The sequence below is a fragment of the Gallinula chloropus genome (genome assembly GCF_964237585.1).
Source record: "Gallinula chloropus genome assembly, chromosome: 7".
In the NCBI taxonomy this organism is placed as follows: Eukaryota; Metazoa; Chordata; class Aves; order Gruiformes; family Rallidae; genus Gallinula; species Gallinula chloropus.
The window spans coordinates 16,972,789-16,997,087 of NC_140092.1; the positions used below are offsets into that span (position 1 = coordinate 16,972,789).

Below are 24,299 nucleotides of genomic sequence, written 5' to 3' on the forward strand. Positions count from 1 at the left end.
CATGTGACGTTAGGGCTGTGGGACGGGGGAGGTGGCAAGATGGCGGCCGCCGGATACGCGCTCTTCGCTCCTCCTACGGCCCGCTAGCGCCGCTGAGGAGGCGGCGGCGGCAGCAGCAGCAGCGCCCGCGGTCCGCTCCGCCCCGCCGCAGCCCTCCCCCGCCGCGGGACGCCCGGCCATGTAGACGGGGCGGCGCGGCCGCCTTTCCCCGCGCAGCCGCCCCTCTGCCGGCGGGCGCCATGGAGGACGTCGGCTCGGGCGTGAGCGCGGACGCGGAGGTGCGGAAGCTACAGGAGCTGGTGAAGAAGCTGGAGAAGCAGAATGAGCAGCTCCGCAGCCGCCACGGCGCTCTGACCGCCGCTCCCGCCAGCCCCAAGCGGCTTCTGAGCGGCGGGCCCTCCCCGTCGCCCCCCGCCGTCTCCCCGCCCGACGGCCGCTGCCTCAGTCCTAGGGCCACCGCCCGGCGGCCGCCCCTCGAGGAGTCCGGCGGCGGCGCGACCGGCGAGGAGGGCAACAGCCTCCTGGACGACGCGGCGCCGCTCAGGCCGGAGGAGCTGGAGCGGTTGGCCGGCTGCGAGGAGGACGAGACCGGCTGGTGAGGAGGCGGCCGGGGGTGGGGGGGGATAGGGTGGCGGCGCCCGTCTTTGCCGTCCCCCGCTGCCGGGAGGCGGGGAGGGCACCGTTCTCCCCTTACTCGCCGTCTCCGGTAGGAAGGGGCCGTTTCCAGACGTGTGCCTGGTGTCGGAGATGGTCTCGGGGCTTTGTGTAGGGAGGCAGCCTCGCCCTCTGGGGCTGGATGAGGGGATTAGCTCTCCCAGACGTGCTGAAGCCGACAAGGGAAGGGTGTTTTCGTTTCTGCACATCACATCGCACTTCCCTGGAGGCCTGCAGCTCTGCTGCTGTTGGGCCGCGGTGAGACTATTACTTCGGGTCACCTGGAGACTGGAGCAGGCTCCAGTTGGCCGCAAAATCTGTTGTCAGTGTTTCCACAAGTTCGGAAGGGGTGGAGGTGTTGAGAAACTTGTGGAAAATTTCTGGGGTAGGGCATAATTAGCCCACAGGTACTGTTGTGCTCTTCAAACGTGCATGGAACATGTTTTAAGCTTTCAGCTGTGAAGGCAGCTAATGTAGCATACTCCTTCATGTCATAAATGTGTTGTCATTTAGGTGTTTTCGTTCGTTGCTAACAATGTAGGACCACAGTTTACCTTAGGTGGTTTCTCTCTTTTTAAGTGGCCTGCTTATCCTGCTGCTCTAGCAGAAACACCTGCAGGTGTTCAACTTGTCTTTATTATACTTGGATGAGCTTCTACTGAGAATCAAGAAGGTTTGATCTCTGTTAACATCATGCTGTTCTCCATCTGTCTTTTTTGAGGCTTCCTGTGAGACTAGTAGAGTAGCAGCATTAGAGCTACACAAGAAGTAGTGGGGAGGAGCACAGTGTCAACAGAGAGATGTAAGGGAAGCATGTGCAGGGAGGAAAAGCATAATGAAAGCAGCCTGACTTGGGTCTGAACTGGTCGTAGGTTCATCTACAAAGGTCTCTTTCTGGAGTGAACGTGCAGACATGTTTGAAAAAACAAATATGCCTTTCAGAATTGGAACCACCTTTAAAAATGCTGGAATGATTCCATGCATGAGCAATGTTTTAGTTGCTCAGGGAGGAGGCACTTCCTTGGAGAAGTCATTTGCCTGACATCCAGCCCGCTCCACTGGAGAAGTATGAGAGTGTAAGTTTATTCTCATCCAACATAAATTAACACAAGACATCCATGTACCAGTCTGTGCAAGGCAGATACTCTTAATTCTCAGCTTATGCCTTGTAATCTACTGGTTTATAGCACGTAAGGGGAATAGAATATACTAAATAGGCACAGTAAGTTTGGAGTGGGAAAGCCAAGCTTGTGAATGTCGTGAAATCTGGTGACAACAGGTGTTTATCATTGTATATGTTCACCCTAAATAATGGGCAGTGTAATGCATCACTTTGGTGAAAGCTGATGTCTCAACAGAGCATGTGGTGACAGTGCAAGTGCTGTGTTTCTGTTGATGCCATTCTGGACACTCATGGGCAGGTGTCATAGTTCACTGAGCGCTGCTCATGCTGGTGTCAGGTGTTTGGCATATTACTTACGCTGCTGCTGTGGCTTCAGTCATGTTTCTATGCAAGCTTCAGTCCTCAAAAGACAGCAAAGCTTAAATGCAGTCTGTTATGCATCTTAATGCCTTTCCTAATACTTTCTAACTGTAATACTAATTTTCAGTCTCAGACATGGGACAATGACTGAGACACAAAACGCATACACCTAGGAAAGAGCAGTTTTGAAAACCTACTTGTCATACATAGCAAGGAATATGTCTTTGTGATTAAATAACTTTGTCTTTCCATGCTGTAGTTTAATATACTCCTAAAGTGGCTAGGTTGATGATTCCCCCACACACCAATTCCTCTATAAAAATTGAAATCAAACTCCTGGAATTTCTGAACACCATTTAATTCAAGCATTGAGACAGTAAATACTCTAAGCCCTTTTTCTTTTTTCTTGTGAAGGTAGAGTAACTTTATGTTTGTGCATTTGATGAATGGAGGTTGTTGCTCTAAATGAAGTTGGAAATGTTCAGAGGTCTAGTGGAGCAATCAAAAAGCGACAACCCAGTGAAAATAGTGGTGGTGTAAGTGGATTTCTCTCTTAAACTGTTCATATAAGGCCTCTTAAGGCCTCAGTCATGCAAGGTCACTCAAAAAATAATGAATCAACTGAAAGGGTGAAATGTACTCTATGAAATTCAAATTGCATGCGAACTCTTTCAGTTTCAAATGGATTTGGATCACTGCTGCTTAACCCAAAATCCTGTTTAAACTATGGGATTATACCACTGTAGGAATCAAAGACCACTTACCAGTTGAGGAAACTTCATGTGGAAAGAAGCTGAATTTAAATCACAGTTTGTACATAAAAAGTTGATTCATCTTACTTGTTTTGGTTGTCTATGTAGTGAATGTTATATTTATTTACTTTTGATTTCAGAAAGACCTTGCTATGGGAGATAAGAGGTGATGAAAGGTGCTGGCTATCTCTGTTCTTCTCTCTGCTTTGTGTATTATGGGGGGGGTGGGGGTGTGTCCAGTCCATGTATTCATATACTCCATTATGAAACTGCTTGCAGCCTTGCAATGGCAGAAGAAAAAGTCTTCTTCACTGCTAAAATTACAATGTTTTACATGCAGTGCTTGTATGGGATTAGTGCCTGTGAAGTTTGGCTGTGAATTTAAGATGGAACAATTGATACTGTGACTGAAATTGATGCTGGAATATGGCAGGTTGGCTTTCTAAATCTACGGTTTGATCAGCTCATTATTTAAGTTCTAATTCTTTAAATGCTTTTAGCTAAGTCCACAGAGGACAGAAATGCATAGTGAAAAATGAAATGAGAAGGTAGAACTAGCCTAAGTCACTAACAAGTGAAAAGAACTTGGATACCGCTGCTTTAATAGCAGTGTTAGCTATTAAAATAGCATTACAGGATTAGTGAACTTTGGGACTGCTTATATTTTTGCTTGTTTTTCTTCACTGTGGTTAGTTAAATCCAGGTATGTTTTATGTTTTAAACAGTTTGGCACGTGAGCCAATCTTCAGATCCTATGGTAAATTGTTAAAACATATTTCAGTGCTTCTGAATCCTATTTAATACGCTGAAACTTTCTCCCTAATAGGGTACTGAAGGTTGCAGATAGGCACGTAGGCACATGTACACAGCACTGAGCTGTACAAAGTTCCATGGAGACTTTGCTTTAGGCCTGCTAATTACATCCTGGAGACGTTACCAATGACTTTGGTAATCCATTTTATACTTGTTCTTTAGCTGTTCTTGAACCAGATTGGGTCAAATTTAGTTTTTTTCAAATGTCAATCTGAACAGCCCTTTTTTATTACATAATTAAAAAGACAAAAGTTTAGGAACGGGGTGGGGGGGACTGGAGTGGAGAAATCTTCAAAGAGGCAGGATGAGGTATACATGCAGTTTCTTGCCTGACTCGCTGGTTAAGGTTGGGTGTGGGTGTGTGGCACATTCATGACAACTTGGTAACAGTACACAAGGTGGCTTGCTATGCTGCTTTTAAAAAGTGAGCTGTCTCAAGTTTATTGCAGGTTAAGTGTGCACACGTGGGCAATTACTGCAGATTAGTTAATGTGCAGTGAACCCACTGTATCTTGCTTTGTGGCAACTTATCACACTTAACTAAACTTTCTGAGGAGCTCTCTTTTAAATGAGGAAAACACATAGTGCTCTTTATTCAGAATTTATATGCAGTATATAAATTGAAGTGTATAGAGCACCTATAACTGCTCACTAAACTTCAGAACAGTTGCGTCCTCTTTAAATCAGTGCTGTAAGAGCAAGCCTCACATTTATCAGTGTTTTCATGTCACTGCAGTTTAAAGTCTCCTTGACAGGGCTGAAATAGCAAACAGCTGACTGACTTTATTTGCAAACTAAAGCTGGTTACTCTGTTTTAGAGTGAAATTACTGGTGGGTTGTTTATATTCATGTTAGTAGTCCACAGTAATATTTTTAGTGCTTGTGAAGACCTCATATTGTTTTGGTACCCTGTTCAGTTAAAATGAAAAGGAAGTACTCTTACTGTTATACACCACCTCATTCAGCAGCTGTTTGTATTAAATTGGCACCTATTTTTAATGGTTGACACTTAGTTCTAGTCATCCCTTCCAGTTAGTTGTCTAAGTGGCTGTTTTGAGATACAGAGGATGAAAGCATGATTGTCATCGGTAATGATTGTCTTTCAGCTCACACTGCTTGATGTCCCTTGAGCACTAACTTTTGATTTGGAACCCTATAGTTTGCCAGAGTGAGCTAGTGAAGTGTAGGGTGTTTTAGGACAGACCTGCACCTGAATGAACTCCCATTGCTGTAATTACACTGCAGCATTTCCCCTTCAGCTGCTAAAATGGCATTGTGTGAATGTGGTTTAGGCCTCTTGGAAATTGGACAGGTTCTGATCAATTCCTGCCCTGTGACCTAAGTAAAAGAGCTATTGATGCTTTTCATTTTGTGGCAGATTAAATGTCAGTCTGATTTAAAGCAGGGTTTTTAAAGCAAATTCAGATAATGGCCTCTCAAACTAGGAAGAAAGCTACCAGTTTGCCAAGTGAAACAACTGGTGTAACATCAGATAATACTTGATTAACGCCTATGAGATATGTCTGTGGTGAAAAAATTGCTTAAGGACCATAGAAAAAACTTCTTCCCATTTCTAACTTCTTGTGTGATATTTATGGCCTTTAAACAGGTTTGTTATTTTGATATTATGAGAACTTCAATGCAAATTTTTATTGTCCTGATGGTATTTGTGAAATTTACCTCATAATTGTATCTTGTCTAGGCATAATTCACACTTTTACTTTTTGTAGGTGCTGGTAGAGCTCTCAAGCTTAGTAACTAAACAGACTTTTATTTTGTAACACATTTAATAGGCCACAGAACTTCTCAACTTTTCTCTATTCCATGTAAGTATCAGCAGTACCCTGTTAGAGCTCTAACAGATTTCTTTCTGAAAAGCATCTCAAATTGTGTTTATGTGACAGTTCTAAGGATGATGGTGTTATGCTCACCTTCCAAGGTTTTGAAGGCCCCTGTTCCCATTCTATAACAGCCCTTTTAGACAGCAACATGTTATTTTGAGATGAGGAAATGAATTATGGCTGTAATTTCTAGCAGCTAGGCAGGGCACAACTAACTATCTTTAATTGTTGGTGACAGGAAGGTAGTTGTGTTCCCAGTTGCACTTTGCAACCTCTCTGAATGCTCTCAATTCTACATGAAAATGGTATGGTGTAGTTGGGATGTGCCACTTTAAGATGAATGAGATTGTCAAAGCATTTTTGTAGTACTCGTCCTTATTTCTGAGAGACCTGGAGTCTGCTGTAACTTGTGTATCTCTCCTAAGTATTCAGCTAAACACACCTACAAGTCAGTAATTAGTGTCTCTGTCAGTTACAACTGCAGGATAGAAACTTTGCAGGAGTAGGGGAGAAGTAAAGAGGGATGTCATTTAGGTTTTGGACTTATTTTTTTTTCTTCACATCCAGAGATTATCTTCAGATCTTTACCTGTAGCTGTTTGTTCAAAATTCAACTTAAACTTTAATTTATTTAAATTGCTCCAGATTGGATTTCCTGAAAGTTTTAGATTCGACAGTGTCAGTTTCCAAAACTCTCCAGTGTTACTGTTTCTGATGTATTTATTTTCAGTAGATATTCCTTGTGGGATTTCCTTCCTGTATTTTAGAGGAATTTTTCCTGGTCCGGGAGGTGACTGTCCCGCTCTGAAGTGATGGTGCCACCTCACCTTGAGTGCTGTGTGCATAAAGGACATAAAAATATTGGAGAGTGCCCAGAGGAGGGCAATGAGGATAGTGAAGGGTCTGGAGGGGAAAGTCTTATGAGGAGAGGATGAAGTCCCTTGGTTTGTTCAGCCTGGGGAAGAGGAGGCTGAGGGGAGACCTCATTGCAGTCTGTGGCTTCCTGATGAGGGGGAGTGAAGCCTTCTCTTTTTGGTGACCAGTGATAGAACCCAAGGGAATGGCATGAAGCTGTGATAGGGGAGGTTTAGGTTGGGTATTCGGAAGAGGCTCTTTACTAAGATGGTGGTTGTCACTGGAACAGGCTCCCCAGGGAAGTGGTCACATCACCATGCCTGATTGTGTTCAAGAAGCATCTGGATGATGCACTCAGTCCCATGCTCTGACTTGGCTGGGCCTGTGTGGAGTCAGGATTTGGACTTGACAATCCTTATGGGTTCCTTCCAGCTCAGGAGATTCTGTGTTTCTTAATGATCCTGCCTTTGATTTGTATTTTTTCTTCCCATCATCTCTTCAAATTGCTTTCTCTATTCTGCTTTTGTCTGCAATGTTTTTTTTTGCTCTCTTGTTTCATTGCCTTTCTTGTACCTGCCGGTTTTCCCTTAAAATGAATGTGGCTAAAATAAACAAGCCTTAACTCAAGTTCCTTCCACTTGCCAATTTCTTTTTAATTCAGATCAGTGACTTCATGTTCATCTGCATGGTTTTCCTTACGCTCTTGTACCGAAGCAGTGGGAGGATTCTGGTACAAAGACTTCCTTTCTTCCTGATTAGAATCTTGGCTTCTGATTTCATGCTTGTGGCAACTAGGCTTTTGTATTTTAATGCACTGGGAGGTGTTCCTCAGGTGAGGTAATCCCTATGTAGATACCCCATTCCTACCTCGATGTTGTGTTCTCTTCAAAGCCTTTTCCAGCTCCTCTGTGTCCTAGCACAACACGCTGCAGTTTGCCCCATCCAGCTGACATGATCATGTAAGCTTATGGTGACAGCAGTCTCTCCACAAAAGCTCTGCCCTTTTCGTGCTGCGTCTTCCTGGAACTAATCAGTAGAGCCCTTGGCTGCTTCAGATCGGTGCTGCTATGGCATAGTTGACTAGTGACAGCTGAAGAAAGGGAATGTCCCTATGTGCAGGAGAATCACAGTGTCTGGGCTTATTAATGTTTCAAAATACATCTGAGCTGCTTTTTCTATACTGTTGTTTGGAGGGTTTTTTTCTTGGCCATGTCCCACTGAAGCATAGAGTCTGTACTCTACGTAGATTGACCTGGTGTGTTAACATTTGTAGTATGGATGGTAACTGTAAGCTGTCAGCTTCCTCAGTTGTTGTCAACTTCCTGTTTTGAGAAAGTGATTTAGTAGTGTTCAAAGATGTATGAGGTCATGCTGCTAATCTTCAATCCTGAAGTTGCTGTGCTGCCAGTCAGTGCTGTTGCGCTGCTGTAGTATGCATTAACAGGTACAACTGGGAATAAATCTCTTGTGGAAAGCTCTTCAGCTATGGACAACCTGTATGGTTTGGGTCAAACAGTAGTTTGACAAAGCATATTGCTTAGCTGTATGAAGTTATTTGTGCATGCTTCATAATCTCCTTTCAGTTCTTTTTCCCTTACTCCTGTTGGGAAGAGGGGAGGAGATAGTAGAAGCATCAGTCCAATCCTTAGCCTTGCCCATGGTCCTTTTTTAATCCAAATTGGGCAAAGCAAGTAGAATTACATCAGTTTCAAAACTTGAGTCAGTTCTTCATCAGATGGAGAATTAAGATTGCTGGTTTATAATAATGAACTTTCATACTTGTATGATGTGCAAGAAACTTTCCTGAATGAGTTGTGTACTGTATTGATGCACATGTGTTTGTCATGAGGTGGTGGAGTTGTGTGAAATGCCTATCTTCTGAAGTTCTGTCTCTTCTTGAAACGTAAGATGTGAAACAAAGGCTGTTAAAGGAAGAAAAGGCTGTATGGAAAGGTCTAGGAGAATCTGTAGTATATGGCTAGGAAGGGATGTGGAAAAGTGGCAGCTGAGAGAGCCTGGATTGCTTCAGGAAATAAACTACTTGTGAAACAAATGCAGCAACTGGAAACTGCAGAGAAGAATGTGTTGGAACTTAAAATACCAGGTGCCATTTTTATTAGTCTTGTAGTTTTGTTTCAATAGATCCCTTTTGTGTGTCTTTGAAAGAGGACATACACTTTAAATTTCTTCCCCATTATACCAGATATTATTGTAAACACTTTGAATGTGCATGGAACTTCTCAAACACAGCAAGGCATGTCAGCTACCCAGGGAGCTAGTCTAGCCTGTAGAGCACGAAACTTGACTTTGTTGCCTTTGACATGTCTTTGTATTGGGTAAACATGCTTTAGGATAGAAAAGAGCACTGGCAGATAAATGCTATGAAGACAGTAAATTTTCAGTTTTAGAGAGCTAGTAAATGTTAAATGCTGGTTTTAACTATGTGCACATAATCAGAGAGCACTGCAATTTGTGTAACTGTTTACATAGAACTGTAAAAAGATTAGTGATTCTTGTGCTTTCCAGTGATCTTCAGGGCTGTAAATGTGTGATGGGCTCTTAGCTTTTCTTGAGGGTAGAGTACTTGTGAAGATTGTAAGGATTCCTACAAAATCAGTTTTAACCATCAGCATGATAACTGGCCAGACGGTAAGCCACATGGACTGTGGTATGTCCTAGTCTGTTGGCTACTTGCATTGTTAGAAACAGCTTCAATTTTGTTTGAAGACCTGGCAGCTAATAAGAAGCCTCTCGTCTGCATTTGCAAATACAGCTTTTTAATTTCAGTGTTTGAGAGGAAGAGTGCTTCAGAACATGCTCTAAACAAAGTGATTAGTGTTCTGGGTGAGATTTGTGGTGGTTTTGTAAGCATGCTTCTTGGGAAGCTTTTTTTAAAGGTCACTTCTGAAGGGTAGTAATTAAAATAAGAAATCTTTTAAAGCTGTTTATAAACCAAACTCAGTTCAAGTTCTAGAATTACAGAAGAAGGATCAGCTAGTAATCTCTTAATAGAACTGTGGGAAATAGCTTCTGTGTTGCTGCCTTTGGCAGAAAGGAAACAAGAATACTTGCTTGTCTGATTTGTGTAGAAACGTGGCTGACTGGGCCTGCAACTGTTCCTCGGTTACAGTGTGTAGCATACAAGCGCTGGAGACTTCTCTTGGAGTAAGAAGTCTGTCGCTACTCCTAGAAGAAACACTCATTTAACCAGTTCTGTGTATGTGACAGCTCTGACTAGAGCTTAAGGTCTTGCAGTTCACAGCTGGTTCTAGACCAAAGATAAGGCTTAAATATCCTTATTTTTGACTGTGTCATTGATCAGGACTTTCCTTTAATTTGTGTGTTGAGGGAAAACAAATTTTCAACTAAGTTTCTGGAGTCCTTAAACTGGAATATTTCTCTTCGGAATGCTGATGTTAAAATAAATGAATGGAGGTGCTGACAAAGGCCTCAGCATGTCCTGAAGAACAATATGGTCTCATTGTTTCTCAACTCTGCTTAGGACAAGAGATGTTCTGTGTTCAAAGGAAAGCTAAAAGATAGTGTTCTAGGATATAACTTGTAAGTAAAAGTAAAAGGTTTATTGTTCAAGAATACTAAAATAGTAGGTGTGTTCTGTGCACTTCAGCACCATTCCTTGTCTGTTATGCTTATCACTTGCTACATCTTTAACAAAAAGTTGCATATTGTATAGTGCTTTGTTTCCTTCTTTCAGGTGAATATTACTTAAACCTTAAAAGATTAATCCAAATTTCTGTATTTGTGACATAGTGAAATTGTTCATATACCTGATGTATCTGAAAAGTGGAGACATTTTTGTTTCTGGCATGTGAGTCAGGATGTCTGAATGTAGCACTGGATAAGTATCACTTCCTGCTGGAAGTCCTGGGGTAGCCATGTGTTATCAGTCTTACCCAAAATAATTAAAAGTAAAATTTGTGACTTCTGTATACTTTGGGATTGTGGTGTAGATACAGTATAAAAATGGACATAGCACAGTGTGTGGTATTTTGCTACGTGCCTGACCTTATGCTCATTTTGTCTGTCTTCACAGATGGTTTTTGTCTTTTTTCTCCTTTCAGGTTATATATGTCCCCAAAGAAGAAACTGAATCCAGCACAAAAATGCGTCAGTCCCTTAGTTTGGTGCAGGCAGGTATTGGATTACCCAAGTCCTGACATTGAATGTGCTAAAAAGTCGCTGATCCACAGGCTGGAACAGACAATGTCCGGTGAGTACCTGCCTGCTGACACCACTGGCTTGTACAGATTTATTCTGAAACAGGGCCAGAGTTAGCCAATAGATGCTGGATTTCACCCTCTCATAACTGTTAACCTCTGTCTAAAGTTTTCTTTTTGGTTTGCAATCTGTAATTCATTCCTACAGTCCAGTTAATTCAATTGTTTTGTAGACTGTAGGAATAAAATGAAGGGAAGCATTAGACTGTCAGTAATGATTTCAGAGTTTAATACTACCTGCATAGTTACAGTTTGGTCAGAAGTTTTCAGGAAGAAACAGTGTTCTTAACTTGGAGGTTTTCTTGTCTCTTCTGCAAAGACCTCTCATCCATGTCTTGAGTACCTGGTGAAAAGTGCAAGAGTACGTTTCGTGTTGGCTGGAAACCATGACTTCCACCACATAGTGGTCTAAAATCAAGAAAACATCCTCAGGAGCAGAGAAATACCAGGCAGAAGAATTTCTGGAGAGATGGTTTTGGGGGTTTTTTATTTAATTTAGTTGCAGAGGATTAGAAAAGAGTAACTTTGGTCCTATTGCTGTTTTTACTGAGGCAGCATTTTTATTTCAACATTTAGCTAGCTTTGCTAATGGTTGGTTTGAGTTACTACTGGGAGAGCTAGAATAAATTTGTCACTTAATCATAACAAAAATAATTATAAGGTATCTAGCATTTGGAAAATTCGGACCTCATGCATCCTTCTGAACCGCATAAGCATGAGTCCCCTGGACTCAGTTTTTTCTATCCCTATTTTCCAGAGCAAAAGTGATTCAAGGACAGTTTAACCACATGTTGACTAAAATAAATTAGATGCTGCATACTGTTTCTGAATGTTATAAAAGAAAAACTTACATTAAAATATAAATGTTGATTGATAATCTTCCCTTCTGGTGTTTTGAAAGCTAAAGTGTAATCTTTTGTAAGCCATTTCATCTAGTATAGCATCATTTTAATGTTAAAATAAGTTTTCTGTCTTACTAATGTTGTCCTAATAAAGACCATATCTCTAGTTGTAAAAATAGCAGTGTCTTCCTAGGTTATGGAAATCCCTGGTGGAAAAATGTTAGGAATTCTAGGCCAGAAAAATGGTTTGAATCCAATGGTGAGGAAGGTACAAGTTCACATTACCTAGGATAAAATTGTTATACCATATAAAGTTTCATCATGTACCAAAGCATATTTGTTATATGCTACAAATGCATGCTGTCTTTCATCTAAAGAAATCTGTATGTGATCAGATATTTTCTGTCATTGTGGATATGTACAGAGAGCTTTTTGAAGGTTATATAGTAGTACAATTGTTTTCTAATTTGTGCTATTTCTAAAATACTACTTAAAAAGCCCTGTTATGCAGGATTACGTTTTAGGCCTTTTTTACTGTCATTTTCAGAAAGAGATGAAAAGTTTGGGTTTTTTTTGCATGAGAACAAAAATTTAGTTGAAATAGATGCTTGGGGGTTCCTGTGTGAATGCCAGAACTTGGTAGCAAAGGAGTTGTCGGAGTCAAATAGAATACAGTTGGCTTGTAGTGGGCTGGGTTTGTTAACTGAGCTTTGTAATGAAATGGAGATTGCCCTTCTGACACTCTCAAACTGGAGGTACCTCAAGAATACATTGAATTCATAGAACCATAGATGTGGTAGGCTGGAAGGGACCTTTAAAGGTCACCTAGTCCACCCCCCCTGCAGTGAGCAGGGACACCTTTAACTAGATCACATTGCTCAGAGCAATTCACGGATTGCTGAAATTAGTGCATATCACTTCAGACTTGAGGTGAAAGCTAAAAAATAAATTTTCCATCCTCTATCTATAGCTGTCTAATTAAACACTAACATCTAACACTCTAAATTAAAATGCTAGTCATATTAACTGTCGGTTAAAGTACTCTAGATGTTTGTAACCTAAATCCATTTTAGTAGGCTGGGTAATAGTGCATGCCCATTGTTCTGTCCTCTGACGAACTGAGGAGGTAGTGACCAAAAGCAAAGTAGGGTGGGAGGAGGAGCTGAAGCAGGTTTTGCTGCTGAAAGCAAGGCAAATCTTAGACTGAATGAAAGGATTTTTCCTTTAAAAAAAAAAAATAAATAAATGGTCAAGTTTCTGGCACAATAGGATACAGTTCAATTACTTTTTTGTATCCAGTGTTATCAGTAGCCTGCTTATTGCTGCACTAGTTGAAGCCCTTTTTCAGTGACAAAAATGTCACATGACAGTTTTCAAATACCATAATTTCTGCTTTTGTGGGGGAGTTGGGGTTTTTTTGTTATTGTGTTTTGGTGGGGGGGGTTGTTTCTAGAACTGCTTGAGTGTATTGGCATGCATTTGACAGGCCTATTCTTGTCCATTTTAATAAATATATTCACAGTTTCAATATTGTTGTGCCTTAAAGAGAGTTTAGTTTCTTGCAGCTAGGTGAGCTGCAACTTAATCTAGATGTAATGAATTTTATATTTCTAACTTTCAGTTTAAAGTTTTACAAGTTTACTTGTTCTTTGTTCAAATACAGTTCTGTTTGGCATAAAATACTTTCAGTGATAAAGGAACTGATTTTACCACAAGTGACTAAATTTCCTTTTGTTCCCGCTTCCCCATTGAAGTTCCATTTTTTTATTATATTAAAATAAAATGTGAATTTCTGAACAGAATAGTCATTTAAGTAACTATACTAATCATAGACCTGGCAACTAGGGGAATTGTGGTATCATACTGAAAATGTTTGCCAGGTGCTAATCTCAAAATACTTTGGCATAATCACAGAACACTAGAACAGGAGGTATGCAGAAAGGAATAATTAGCTAGCTTCATTCTGGCCAGCAGCTTCACAGCACCCCGAAATATAAACAGTAAGATTTGCCATGCTTAAAGTTTTTTCATTTTAATGTATGCTTTGGGGAGCTGCTTTGGTGGTATTGCTTAGTTCTGTGGCCCCAGTCATGGGGTTACTGTTGAAATGCTGTGTGATCCAGACAGGTCTGTGAGTTCTGGAGAAGTAGACCTCATGGTGTGCCTGGTTTATATGTAATTGTGCATAGGATGCACGTTACCTTAGCTTAGCTGCTACTGCCTGTTGAGCTGCTTCCCTCCTCCTTCCCAATGCCTACATTGAATATCTTGAAGGGATCAGTTGTAGTAGTCTTAGATCTTTTTACAAAGAAAATACTTCTTGTTGTCTTGTCTTGCCCTCCTCTTCCACTCCTGCCACAGTACGGTTGTATCTAGGAGATTAAGTCAGGTGAAAAACTTGCCAGTGACGGAAATGTTCTACTTGAATTGTGTAGTAATTAAATCACACTGAGGTTATATGGTATTGTATAAATATGGTTATAATTTTCCTCCTCTTTCATACAGCTCTCAAGAGACAGAGTTTGTACAACAGTCCGTTCAGTGCAGTCAGTTACGCAAGCTCCTACAGTCCAAATACTAGCAGTCCCTACAGCAGTGGCTTTAACTCTCCGTCCTCAACACCAGTGAAATCTGCTTTAGTGAAACAGCTCATACCTCCTGGTACCTCAGGTAAGTGTGTGTGAGAGTCTGGTCTCTCCACTTCCCCTTCCTCCTCTTCCGTGCAAAAGCAAGTGCTCAAATTGATTACATTTGCGCTGAACTAGAGTAAGAAAAGTACCAAAACCCTGTCAGACTTCCATAGGTTGTTTGTATCATGCTGTATTTAATGTTTTTTAGGAAAAGCTTTTTTACAGACTTTCTGGCATATGATGTGTTTAAAATGTGTTCTCTGGATGTCCATGTTGCATCATAGGTATTTAAAGGTCAGGTAAAGTCTTTGCAACTCCTTCCTAATTATTAACTGAAATGCTTGATATGGAATGTATCCATCAATATCTCTGAGATGTGAACAATAGAATCTAAGGAAGAAGCATGTATTAAAGAATTATTTGAGGCTTTGCAGTCATCAGTGTAAACACTTAACTTCTGGCAATGTTTTCTGCCTTTATGCTGCGCCACAGACACTTTGCATCAGAAAAATTGATGCCTCGAACACATCTCTTCTCTGAAATCAGAATGTTGTCTTATTTTGTATACTTGAGTTTAAGTTAGCTGGCAGGGAAGCTGAAAAAACATTGCACTGACAATCCCAACTGTATGTAGCTTGCTGTGGACAGGTAAAGAGCAGCCTGTGCTGCAGCATATTCTCCAGTGCTGTTACCCAGGTTTTGTTTTAATCTATGTAACTCTGCTGTACATTTTGTGCTACAATGCTAGATCTGCCTGCAGGACAGGGAAATTTAAGTGTAACTGGCAATTGGGTGTCAGGCAGAAGGCAGCAAAGTTTTTCTATGTTATAGTTTAGCAAAGATGTGTACCTAGAACAGGTGATATTTTCAGAGAAGCTGTATTTTAAGCATTCCAAACTAAAATTATACTCACTGGATCAGCAAGTTCTTATGGTCAATAAAGATACAGACAAATTTATGTCTTAAAAGGGTAGTGTGCAGACACAAGAATGAAAGCACAAATGGAACAGGTATGCAGTTGCTCTTTAAGAGCTGTGTGATACAGGTACACCAGATTATAATGCTGGTAAAACAAATGAAGGAGATACAAGCAACTTTATAAGATCATTGTTCTTAGAAGGTAACAGCCAAGCTCTGCTTGTGTAAATTGTATTTTCAGCCCAAGTTTGCAATCAGATGTATCAAGTGGCCTGTCAGACTCAGTGTCTCAGTGATAATCTCTTTTCAGATTGGTGGTTGTTTCACTAGAAAGAAAATATATCTTGCCTATTCTTAAAATTTCCTGTTACTTTTTTTTCTTTCTATAGGTCATCTTAAAAGTTCAGCAGATAGAAATCCTCCACTAAGTCCACAGTCATCTTTGGACAGTGAATTAAGTGCATCAGAGATGGATGAAGACTCTATTGGGTCTAATTACAAGCTAAACGATGTTACAGATGTGCAAATTTTAGCACGAATGCAGGAAGAAAGTAAGTATTTCCGATCCTGAAAACACAGTGGAGCAGTTGATCTTCCCTTTTTTACTGATGAACTGCAGTAGCACTTGCTTAGCAGGAATGGCAAAGGAGGGGTGTAGATTTTACTATGGATGTACAAATGTAGTTCTGCGAAGGCTGGTTAAGAACTGCCTCCGGAGTCACATAACATTAGGAGTTGGAAGGTACCTCGGAAGATCATCTAGTTCAACCCCCCTGCCCGAGCAGGATCACCCAGACTAAATCACATAGGAATGCACCCAGGTGGGTTTTAAATGTCTCCAGAGAAGGAGACTCCACAACCTCTCTGGGCAGCCTGACCCAGTGCTCTGTCACCCTCACAGTCAAAGTTTCTCCTTACATTCACGTGGAACTTCCTGTGCTCTAGTTTGCATCCTTTGCCCCTTGTCCTGTTGCTGGCCATCACTGAGAAGAGCCTGGCTCCATCCTCCTGACTCTCGCCCTTTACATATTTGGAAACATTAATAAGGTCACCCCTCGGTCTTCTCCAAGCTAAAGAGACTCAGCTCCCTCAGCCTTTCCTCATAAGGAAGGTGTTCCACTCCCTTAATCATCTTGGTGGCCCTGCACTGGACTCTTTCAAGGAGTTCTATGTCCTTCTTGAACTGAGGGGCCCAGAACTGGACACAATATTCCAGGTGAGGTCTCACCAGGGCAGAGTAGAGGGTGAAAAGGACCTCTCTTGACCTACTAACCATGCCCCTTCTAATACACCCCAGGATGCCATTCGACTTCTTAACCGTGAGGGCACATTGCTGGGTCGTGGTCATCTTGCTGTCCACCAGAACTCCCAGGTCCCTCTCACCTGTGCTGCTCTCCCAACAGGCCAGTCCTCAACTTATACCTGTACCTGGGGTGGATCTTCCCTAGATGCAAGACCCTACACTTGCCCTTGTTAAATCTCATTTAACTTCTCCCCGCCCAATTCTCCAGCCTGTCTGAGTCTTGCTCAATGGCAGCACAACCTGCTGGTGTGTCAGCTACCCCTCCCAGTTTTGTGTCATCAGCAAACTTGCTGACTGTGCACTCTGTTTCCTCATCCAGGTCATCAGTGAATATATTGAATAGTACAGGTCCCAGTCCTGACCCCTGAGGGACACCACTAGATACAGCCCTCCAGCTAGACCCTGTCCCATTGATCAAAACTCACTGGCTTCCCTTCAACCAGCTCTCAATCCACCTCACTACTCAACCTTCCAGACCACACTTCCTCAGTTTAGCCATGAGGATGCTGTGGGAGACTGTCAGATGCTCTACTGAGATCAAGGTAGACCACATCTACTGCCCTACCATCATCTATCCACCTGCTTATATCCTCATAAAAGGCTATTAGATTAATCAAATGTGATTTCCCCTTGATAAAACCATGTTGAATGCTCCTAATAACCCTCTTATTCTTGATGTGCCTAGAAACAGTACCAAGGATAAGTTGTTCCATCACCTTTCCAGGAATGGAAGTGAGACTGACTGGTTTGTAATTACCCAGGTCCTCCTTCTTGCTCTTTTTGAAGACTGGAGTAACATTTGCTTTCCTCCAGTCCTCAGCCACCTCTCCCGTTTCCCAGCACTTAGCAAAGATGATGGATAGTAGCCTAACAATGACTTCTGCCAGCTCCCTCAGGTCCCGTCAGGACCCATGGATTTATGGATGTCCAGATGTCTTAATTCATCCCTGACCCAGTCTTCATCAACTGAGGCAGACTCATCATTTATCCTGACTTCCACCGGGGCTTCAGCCATCTGGGGCTCCTGCAAACTGTCTCCAGCAGTGCAGACAGAGGCAAAGATGACATCCAGTAACTGCACTTTCTTACTATCCTCAGTCACCAAGGCACCCACCTCATTCAGCAGAGGGCCTGTGTTGCCTCTAGCATTAGTGTTGTCTGTAGTATATTCAAAGAAGCCATTTCTGATGTCCTTGATCTCTCTTGCAAGGTTTAATTCCAAAGAGGCCTTAGCTTTCCTAGTTTCCGCCCTACGTGCCATGGCAACAGTCCTACATTCCTCCCAAGTGGCCACCCCTCCTTCTGTGACCTGTAGACTATCTTCTTCGGCTTGAGTTTACCCAGCAGTCCCCTGTTTATCCACATAGGTCTTCTGCCTCCCTTTCTTGATTTCTTTCCCATTGGGATGCTCTGATCTCGAGCTTGGAAGAAGTGGTCCTTGAATATGGACCAACTACCTTGAGCCCCTTTTCCTTCTAGTACCCTGTCCTCTGGGATTTCCCCCAGTGGCTTGAAGAGGCCAGATTTGGGCCTGATGAAGTCCAGGGTTGCGATCCTACTTGATACTGTCTTCCCGCCACATATGATTGTGACCTCCACGATCTCATGGTTGCTGTAGCCAAGTCTACCCTCAACCTTCATTACTCCAACCAGATCCTCCTCGTTAGTGAGTACAAGATCCAGCAGCGCTCCTCTCCTAGTAGACTCATCCACCATTTACATTAGGAAGTTATTGTCAATGCACTGGAAGAACCTCCTGGACTGTGAGCAAACACCTGGGTAGTTAAAATCCCCTGTGAGAACCAGGGCCTGTGACTGCTACTATCACCTGCCAGTAGAAGTCCTCATCAGCTTCTTCCTCTTGATCAGATGGCCTGTAATAGTTACCCACAACAGTATCACCCATGCTAGCCTGTCCTTTAATTCTCACCTACCAACTTGGATAAGGAAATGAAGTTGCTGTGCAGAAGTGTTCTTCAGGAACAGTAGACAAAAGAAATACTAGAGAGAGTATGAATTTGTAGCATATAGTATATGCTAAAAGGATGATTATTGGACTAGACTACTGCCAGCCATCAGTCTTCTCAGGAAATATGTGCCTTCCAGATGTAATCCGGTATTGTTGACATTGATGCTTAAACCATGTCACCCAAATGTAAAGTTGATATGGCAAAGAAAAGAGAAGAAAAGCACATAGGTAGATGTGAGCCTTTAATTATAGGGTTAGATGAAGTTTTGCCTAACATTTTTCCCTCTGAGATTGCAGGTGGTAGTAATTGCAGTTGCCTAAGTGGTCTCCAGCCTTCTTTATGTACTCCTATCAGCAGAAAAAACACCCCCAAACAAACCCGCAATATATGTATTTTTTTAATAAATCATTTGCACCTACTACTCTATTAGTATTACGTACACAAAAAATACACAAGTGTACACAGAAATAGAAATATAAAAAGGATGAGATAAAGATTAAATAAATGCTATTTTTAAGGTATTGTGCTTGATTTCTTCTTGCACCTCAGTGGATTATTTTGTGCACCCCACTTCAGAGAACACAACAATAATTTCTCTAGAGGTAGCTTATAGACTTTTGTTACTTTTGCTAACACATTGCAAGAGACATTTTATTGTAGGTGCTATAATTGTTGCAGGATGCTACATGATGACAAAATTAAGGTGTAGCCTGTGTTGGTAGTGTCTAGGCAGGGAGAGGAGATGAACCAGTACAGAACACATTTATACCTGTGTTGATTGCTGTCATAGGAAAAGGAATGAGGAGTCCTCTTATTGCAGGACACTATCAGCTGGTAGATAACTTTTTGGTACTAATCTAGAGTTACTGCCTCCAATGAAATGAGTGAAGTTGAGCCAAATGTAAGGTTGAGCACTGGGTGAATATTTGTATGTGCTGTCTCTAGTTTAAACTGTTTGTGGGCTGGAGGCGAATAAACAGTGATCTTCCTTACTGTTGCCAGGCCTCCGGCAGGAGTATGCAGCGACTGCTTCTCGGCGTAGCTCTGGTTCTTCCTGCAACTCCACAAGGCGCGGCACGTTCAGTGATCAGGAGCTCGATGCGCAGAGTTTAGAAGATGAAGAAGATGGCACGCATCACACGGTGCATCCTGCTGTTAACAGGTTCTCACCATCACCTCGCAGCTCTCCCTGGCCTTCACCAAAACAGTCTCCAAGGAATTCACCTCGCTCCCGGTCACCTGCTCGGAGCATAGAATACAGTAGAGTGTCACCCCAGCCTATGATCAGCCGTTTACAGCAACCTCGTCTTTCGCTTCAAGGCCACCCTACAGATCTACAGACTAGTAATGTCAAAAGTGAAGGTAAAAAGCTGTGTCTCAAATTCATTGCACAAGTGGCTGTGTAGATCCTGTAGAGGATTTTGGTCAGTGTGCAGTGCTATATGCCTGTGTAACATCATGGCTTAATCTCAGGTTTCTTCAACAGAGCTGTTGAAGAAAAAGCAGAGCAAGGAAAGCTAAATTTCTACTGGGGAACCCTTAAGTCAGATGAGTTGGTAGCTTATATTTGCATTAGATGTTACTCTGTCACTCTGGGTGTAATTGAGTTCTGTGGTGACAGAGTTGTATCTTTGGCAGGCAAATGCACTAGAATAAAGCAGAGCCCAAAGGAAACTATCTCTTGCCAGTAGGGTTATGCCTTGCAGATGACAAAATAAAACACAGAGAAAGTAACTGTGGTAAGAGAAGAGTTACATGGTAATTTATGCATGGCCGTAACCTGTGAGGTAGCTGAATGCTTCTTTTTCTGGCCACACAGGACTCTGAACTCTTTGAGCATGAATGCTGTCTTAAAAATACTAGTACTGAAGTCATGCCTTTAGATACCACAAAGCTGTGCAACCTGCTGCATAATAAAAATAAACCTTGCAGTAAACTCGGTGCAGTTATACTATATTGACATAGAACAAAATAACACATCCTTGTATGATTTTCCTTCTTTAATGTCCTTTTTCCTGGTAGCAATCTGGCAGAAATTCAGTTGGGCTGAAACTTCACAAGCATTTTAACAAATGCAGTTTAATAAATCTTAAATTCAGAAATAATATACATGTAGGTATTAAGAATTCAGCTTATTTTCTTCATCTTTCAGATCAGCTGGATGCAAAGTGTCTGCAGTAGAGATGATGTTAGAAATTTATTTTTAAACAGTTTATGTTCTGGGTGCTTTTCACCCAACTTATCAGAGAGGTCTGTGCTACTTAGAGAATTCCATTAACTAAGAAATTTTTGAATTTTAATTGGGAAAGTCAGTGGACTAAGCTAGAATTTTTTGGGGAGGTGATCCTGCAAATTTAATTAGCTGTTCAAGAATATCTTTGGTAGGATTAATTTGTCTTATCTAGTAGTGGTTTGGGGAAGTGTTAGGTGTATAGGACAATGTACTACACAAAAGTTAATCTACTATTGTGTGACTTAGCTGAGAATTCCTTCCCCATTGTTTTCTAGAGTTTCATTAAAGTCTTAATGCATGCTAGATGAGTTACAACAAAAATATCCCATGAGCGGCAAGGTACCAAAAGCTGGTGCACCACATACCAGAGGGATCAAAATAGAGTGTACGATCATGTGTTTCTGAAACACTTCCAAAGAATTCTCTTGCAGTGATTATTATGTAGTTGAATGTTGCTTGGATATTCAGTTTATATATCAACTGCCAAAAAATGTTGGTTTGGATTTTTTTTTTCTCTTGAATAGTTAGAGGGAAAATTGGTTGACAGGGTTTAGCAATGTACCAGCTGCAATGCAAACTGCTGAGTGCAGAAGGTACACTTGTAGGAACATTCAGCCTACAAAGAGTCTCACTTCTGTTTTCATCTTCAGTGCTTGTGCATGGTTAGTGTACTTCTGATTCTGCAGAGGGATACAGGAAAGGTTGGCTACTCATCCTGACAAGGTATCTGCAGTCTTCTGTCCAAAGTATGTCATCAACCCTGCTCTGCATGGGTTGGAGGTGCACAGAATGTCATTAGACTTAGAGATGTTTAATGGCATCTTTCTGTATTCCATGTTGGCGTATTTCTGTATTCCATGAGCAATGGTACAAATTTTAGACCCTTGAAGAACCGTTATTAGCTGGATAAATGAAGTCATTATGTGAAAGATGAAGCATAACTGGGCAGTTCAGTAACTTTGAAGGCCGTGCGTGAGTTTGTTTCCAAGTGGATGACTGTTATTTGTTGTCTGATGTGCTGATATGGGACTAAGTAGTCCCAAAAATTGACTAAAATTACTGCGTGTTTCTAATCTTTAGTCAAGTATTCAATATTATCAATAACTTTCTAGGTAAAGATTTGAAAAAAGTGCGCCAAATGGCAAATGGGGGTTGCCTATTTTATTTCCCTAATGGTAGAACAAAACCCAGGGAATCATAATCCAGATATGTTTCAATTTCAATACACACCACGCTCGACTTTTTTCACCATGGGTGGAAACTGTAGCGTAGTTGTATGTGGCTAACGTTGTGTGTGACTTAGATTTGTGGTTCAGCTGGGTGTCCATGACCTGATGTTTGTCTGGCATCAGCCTACATGTGGTATCTTTGTATTGTTTCACACAGAAAAACTAAGGCGTAGTCTTCCAAACCTGTCCAGGACATCGAACATCCAAGCGGAGTCTGTGAAAAACAGTAGAAGTGACTCAAACTTCCAAGTGCCAAACGGAGGAATACCTCGCATTCAACCTCAAGCCTCAGCCAGTAAGTACCACTAGTGGCACTTGTGTTGTACATCTCGGAATTAAATAATGGTACTCGGCTGTGTTCCAGTTTCATGGCAAAGAGAAGCATTGCATGTTACACTGGAGATGCTAATCTTGATTTTTAATCACACTTGTGTGAAAATCTGCTTTTTTTGGTACACAAAATCTGGTACTGAGCATATTCAAAGAATTCCTGATCTCTTACTAAGATATGATATTGCTCACAGTTTCCTAACAGCATAGGTACAAGTACTACAGCATAAATACATTAGTTACACACTTCAGAAACCATTTATTTTCTGTAATTTACAGAAGGTACAGTGCTTTGTACTGTTGAGTTTTATTTTCAGGTTACAAAAACTAATACTTACCTGATTATGTTAATTGTTTGGGTTTTTTTGAATTCATGCAAGTTTTAACCCTTGTTTGCAGTCTTTCTTCTATTTTGTTGCCTGGAAATTATATATTTAGTAGCAGGTTTTAGTTACTCTTTTTAAGTCTCAGTATTTCTTAGAAAAGGCTTGGATGAACCTGTGTCCCACAAAACACATTAGTCTGCTGCTGGTCTAGTGGCTGCTAGTTTGTCCAAAAGTGAACTGATAAGAGAACGCTGCTAATCTCACAAATCTCTTAAAAATGGTGACCTTAAAGATGCCAAAGCAAATCAAACGAAATATTCACTGCTGCTTTATGTATCAATATTGACAGTTCCTTTTGTTTAAATGTTTCCTGACTATTCTATTTTAAAACGAGTTTCAGAATTAATAACTCTGTGACATTTCAAGGCAAGAACACAGTATGAATATTAATATACATAGAGAGTTGAACTGTGAAAGTTCTACAATAAAAGTTCATCAGTAATCTAAATATTTGATGGGAAATGTAAGATATTATTTGTGAATTAAACTATATTTTGGAACAGTAAAGGCATACTGGCCTACCTAGGTGGCCTTGTAACTAGTCCTTTTAAAACAATGTGTTAATGCAACCCAGTTCAGTTAAATACAAAAGGAATGCAGACCGTGCTGATGACCACACGATTCTCTCTTTGTAGTGAGCAGACCAGATGTAAGGGTTGTGTGGACAGCCAGTCCCAGGTGTGTGATACTGTAGCCAGAGAAGTTAATGTCACCTTGTGATCACGCATATCTGTTACCCTGCATCCTTTCACCTCGCCCCCTTCTGCCACTCTTCACAAACGCTCAGAAGGTGGGATTTACAACTGAAAGGGCATGCACATAGTGCAAATGCAGGACTCTTCTCTGTTAGGCAGGCTTACCAAACTATAAAGCACTCAGAGCAATTGGAGATCACTGCTCCAACGGTGTTATTTTTGTGATGGGAAGAATAATCAAAATGACCTGAAAGGGGAAAAAAAAAATTAAAGTTAAGTGAGCTGAGAAGGGAGGAGTACAGAGGGCAGCTTAGTTGGCTGGAAGGCTATTTCCAGTTTTGAAAGTATATTCACAATGAAACTTAATGGAAAGATCAGAGATTCATTAGGTGAATTTGCTTGCCTTTCATGGGAATCTTTCCACAAATGTGAACCACTCTAGACTAACTTACATTTAAATGTAAGTTAAATATCATTAATAAAGCCCATATTTCTAGCTTTTACAGTTTCCCTGCTCTTACAGATGTTTGTCAGAGTCTTGCTATTGACAATCGTAAAACGGTTTGTGTATGAAGTCAATGAGTAAGTATCTTTGCTTAGTTTGGATTAAAAAAAAATCTGCAAAACTGTACATTGTATAAAAACTTCCAGAATTGTGTCCTTTTTATTGTATCCTTTTTGGTTTACTGTTTTTGTGTCACCTTGCACAAAGCACTGTTAAAATGCAGCAAATTTTTGTTTTCCCTTGGCAATGACTTCTGGATCTCGGGATTCAAAGCTTCCTCATACACCTGCTAGTTTTGCATGAGCTTACCTTTGCAAGGATGCTGGCTTGCCACCCAAGGTCACTACTTTTCCCCTTGTCAAAGATCTGCTGTTCATAATTTACTTGCACATTTGCTGTGGCTGCAATACTGAACTTGCTATGGTTGCTGGCATTCAGAAATGAGTTAGGAATCCAGTAAGTTTCTGAAACAACAATTCCTGTTATAGTTACATAGGCAAATTTTACACACTTGCTTAAAGACTACAGAGGGAAGAAAATTGTAATATGCTTAGAAGTACAGCTGTAAAACATGAAAACATTTGGCATTTTAAGTTTTATGTGTAATATGAAAAACCCAAATT

The 24,299-nt window shown here is 41.2% G+C and overlaps 1 protein-coding gene across 1 annotated transcript in view; it reads left to right on the forward strand.

The window, feature by feature from the left end:
• Positions 1 to 239: 239 nt before the first annotated feature.
• The window catches only part of SLAIN2 (SLAIN motif family member 2), a gene marked incomplete at its 5' end in the record, with an annotated part of 33,944 nt that continues 9,884 nt past the window's right edge, over positions 240 to 24,299 (forward strand). The window contains 6 exons of the mRNA XM_084266894.1: positions 240 to 595; positions 10,480 to 10,628; positions 13,983 to 14,147; positions 15,415 to 15,576; positions 19,301 to 19,660; positions 21,918 to 22,055. Of these exons, the coding sequence (XP_084123020.1) occupies positions 240 to 595; positions 10,480 to 10,628; positions 13,983 to 14,147; positions 15,415 to 15,576; positions 19,301 to 19,660; positions 21,918 to 22,055 (1,330 nt within the window). The remainder of the gene's footprint in view (positions 596 to 10,479; positions 10,629 to 13,982; positions 14,148 to 15,414; positions 15,577 to 19,300; positions 19,661 to 21,917; positions 22,056 to 24,299) is intronic.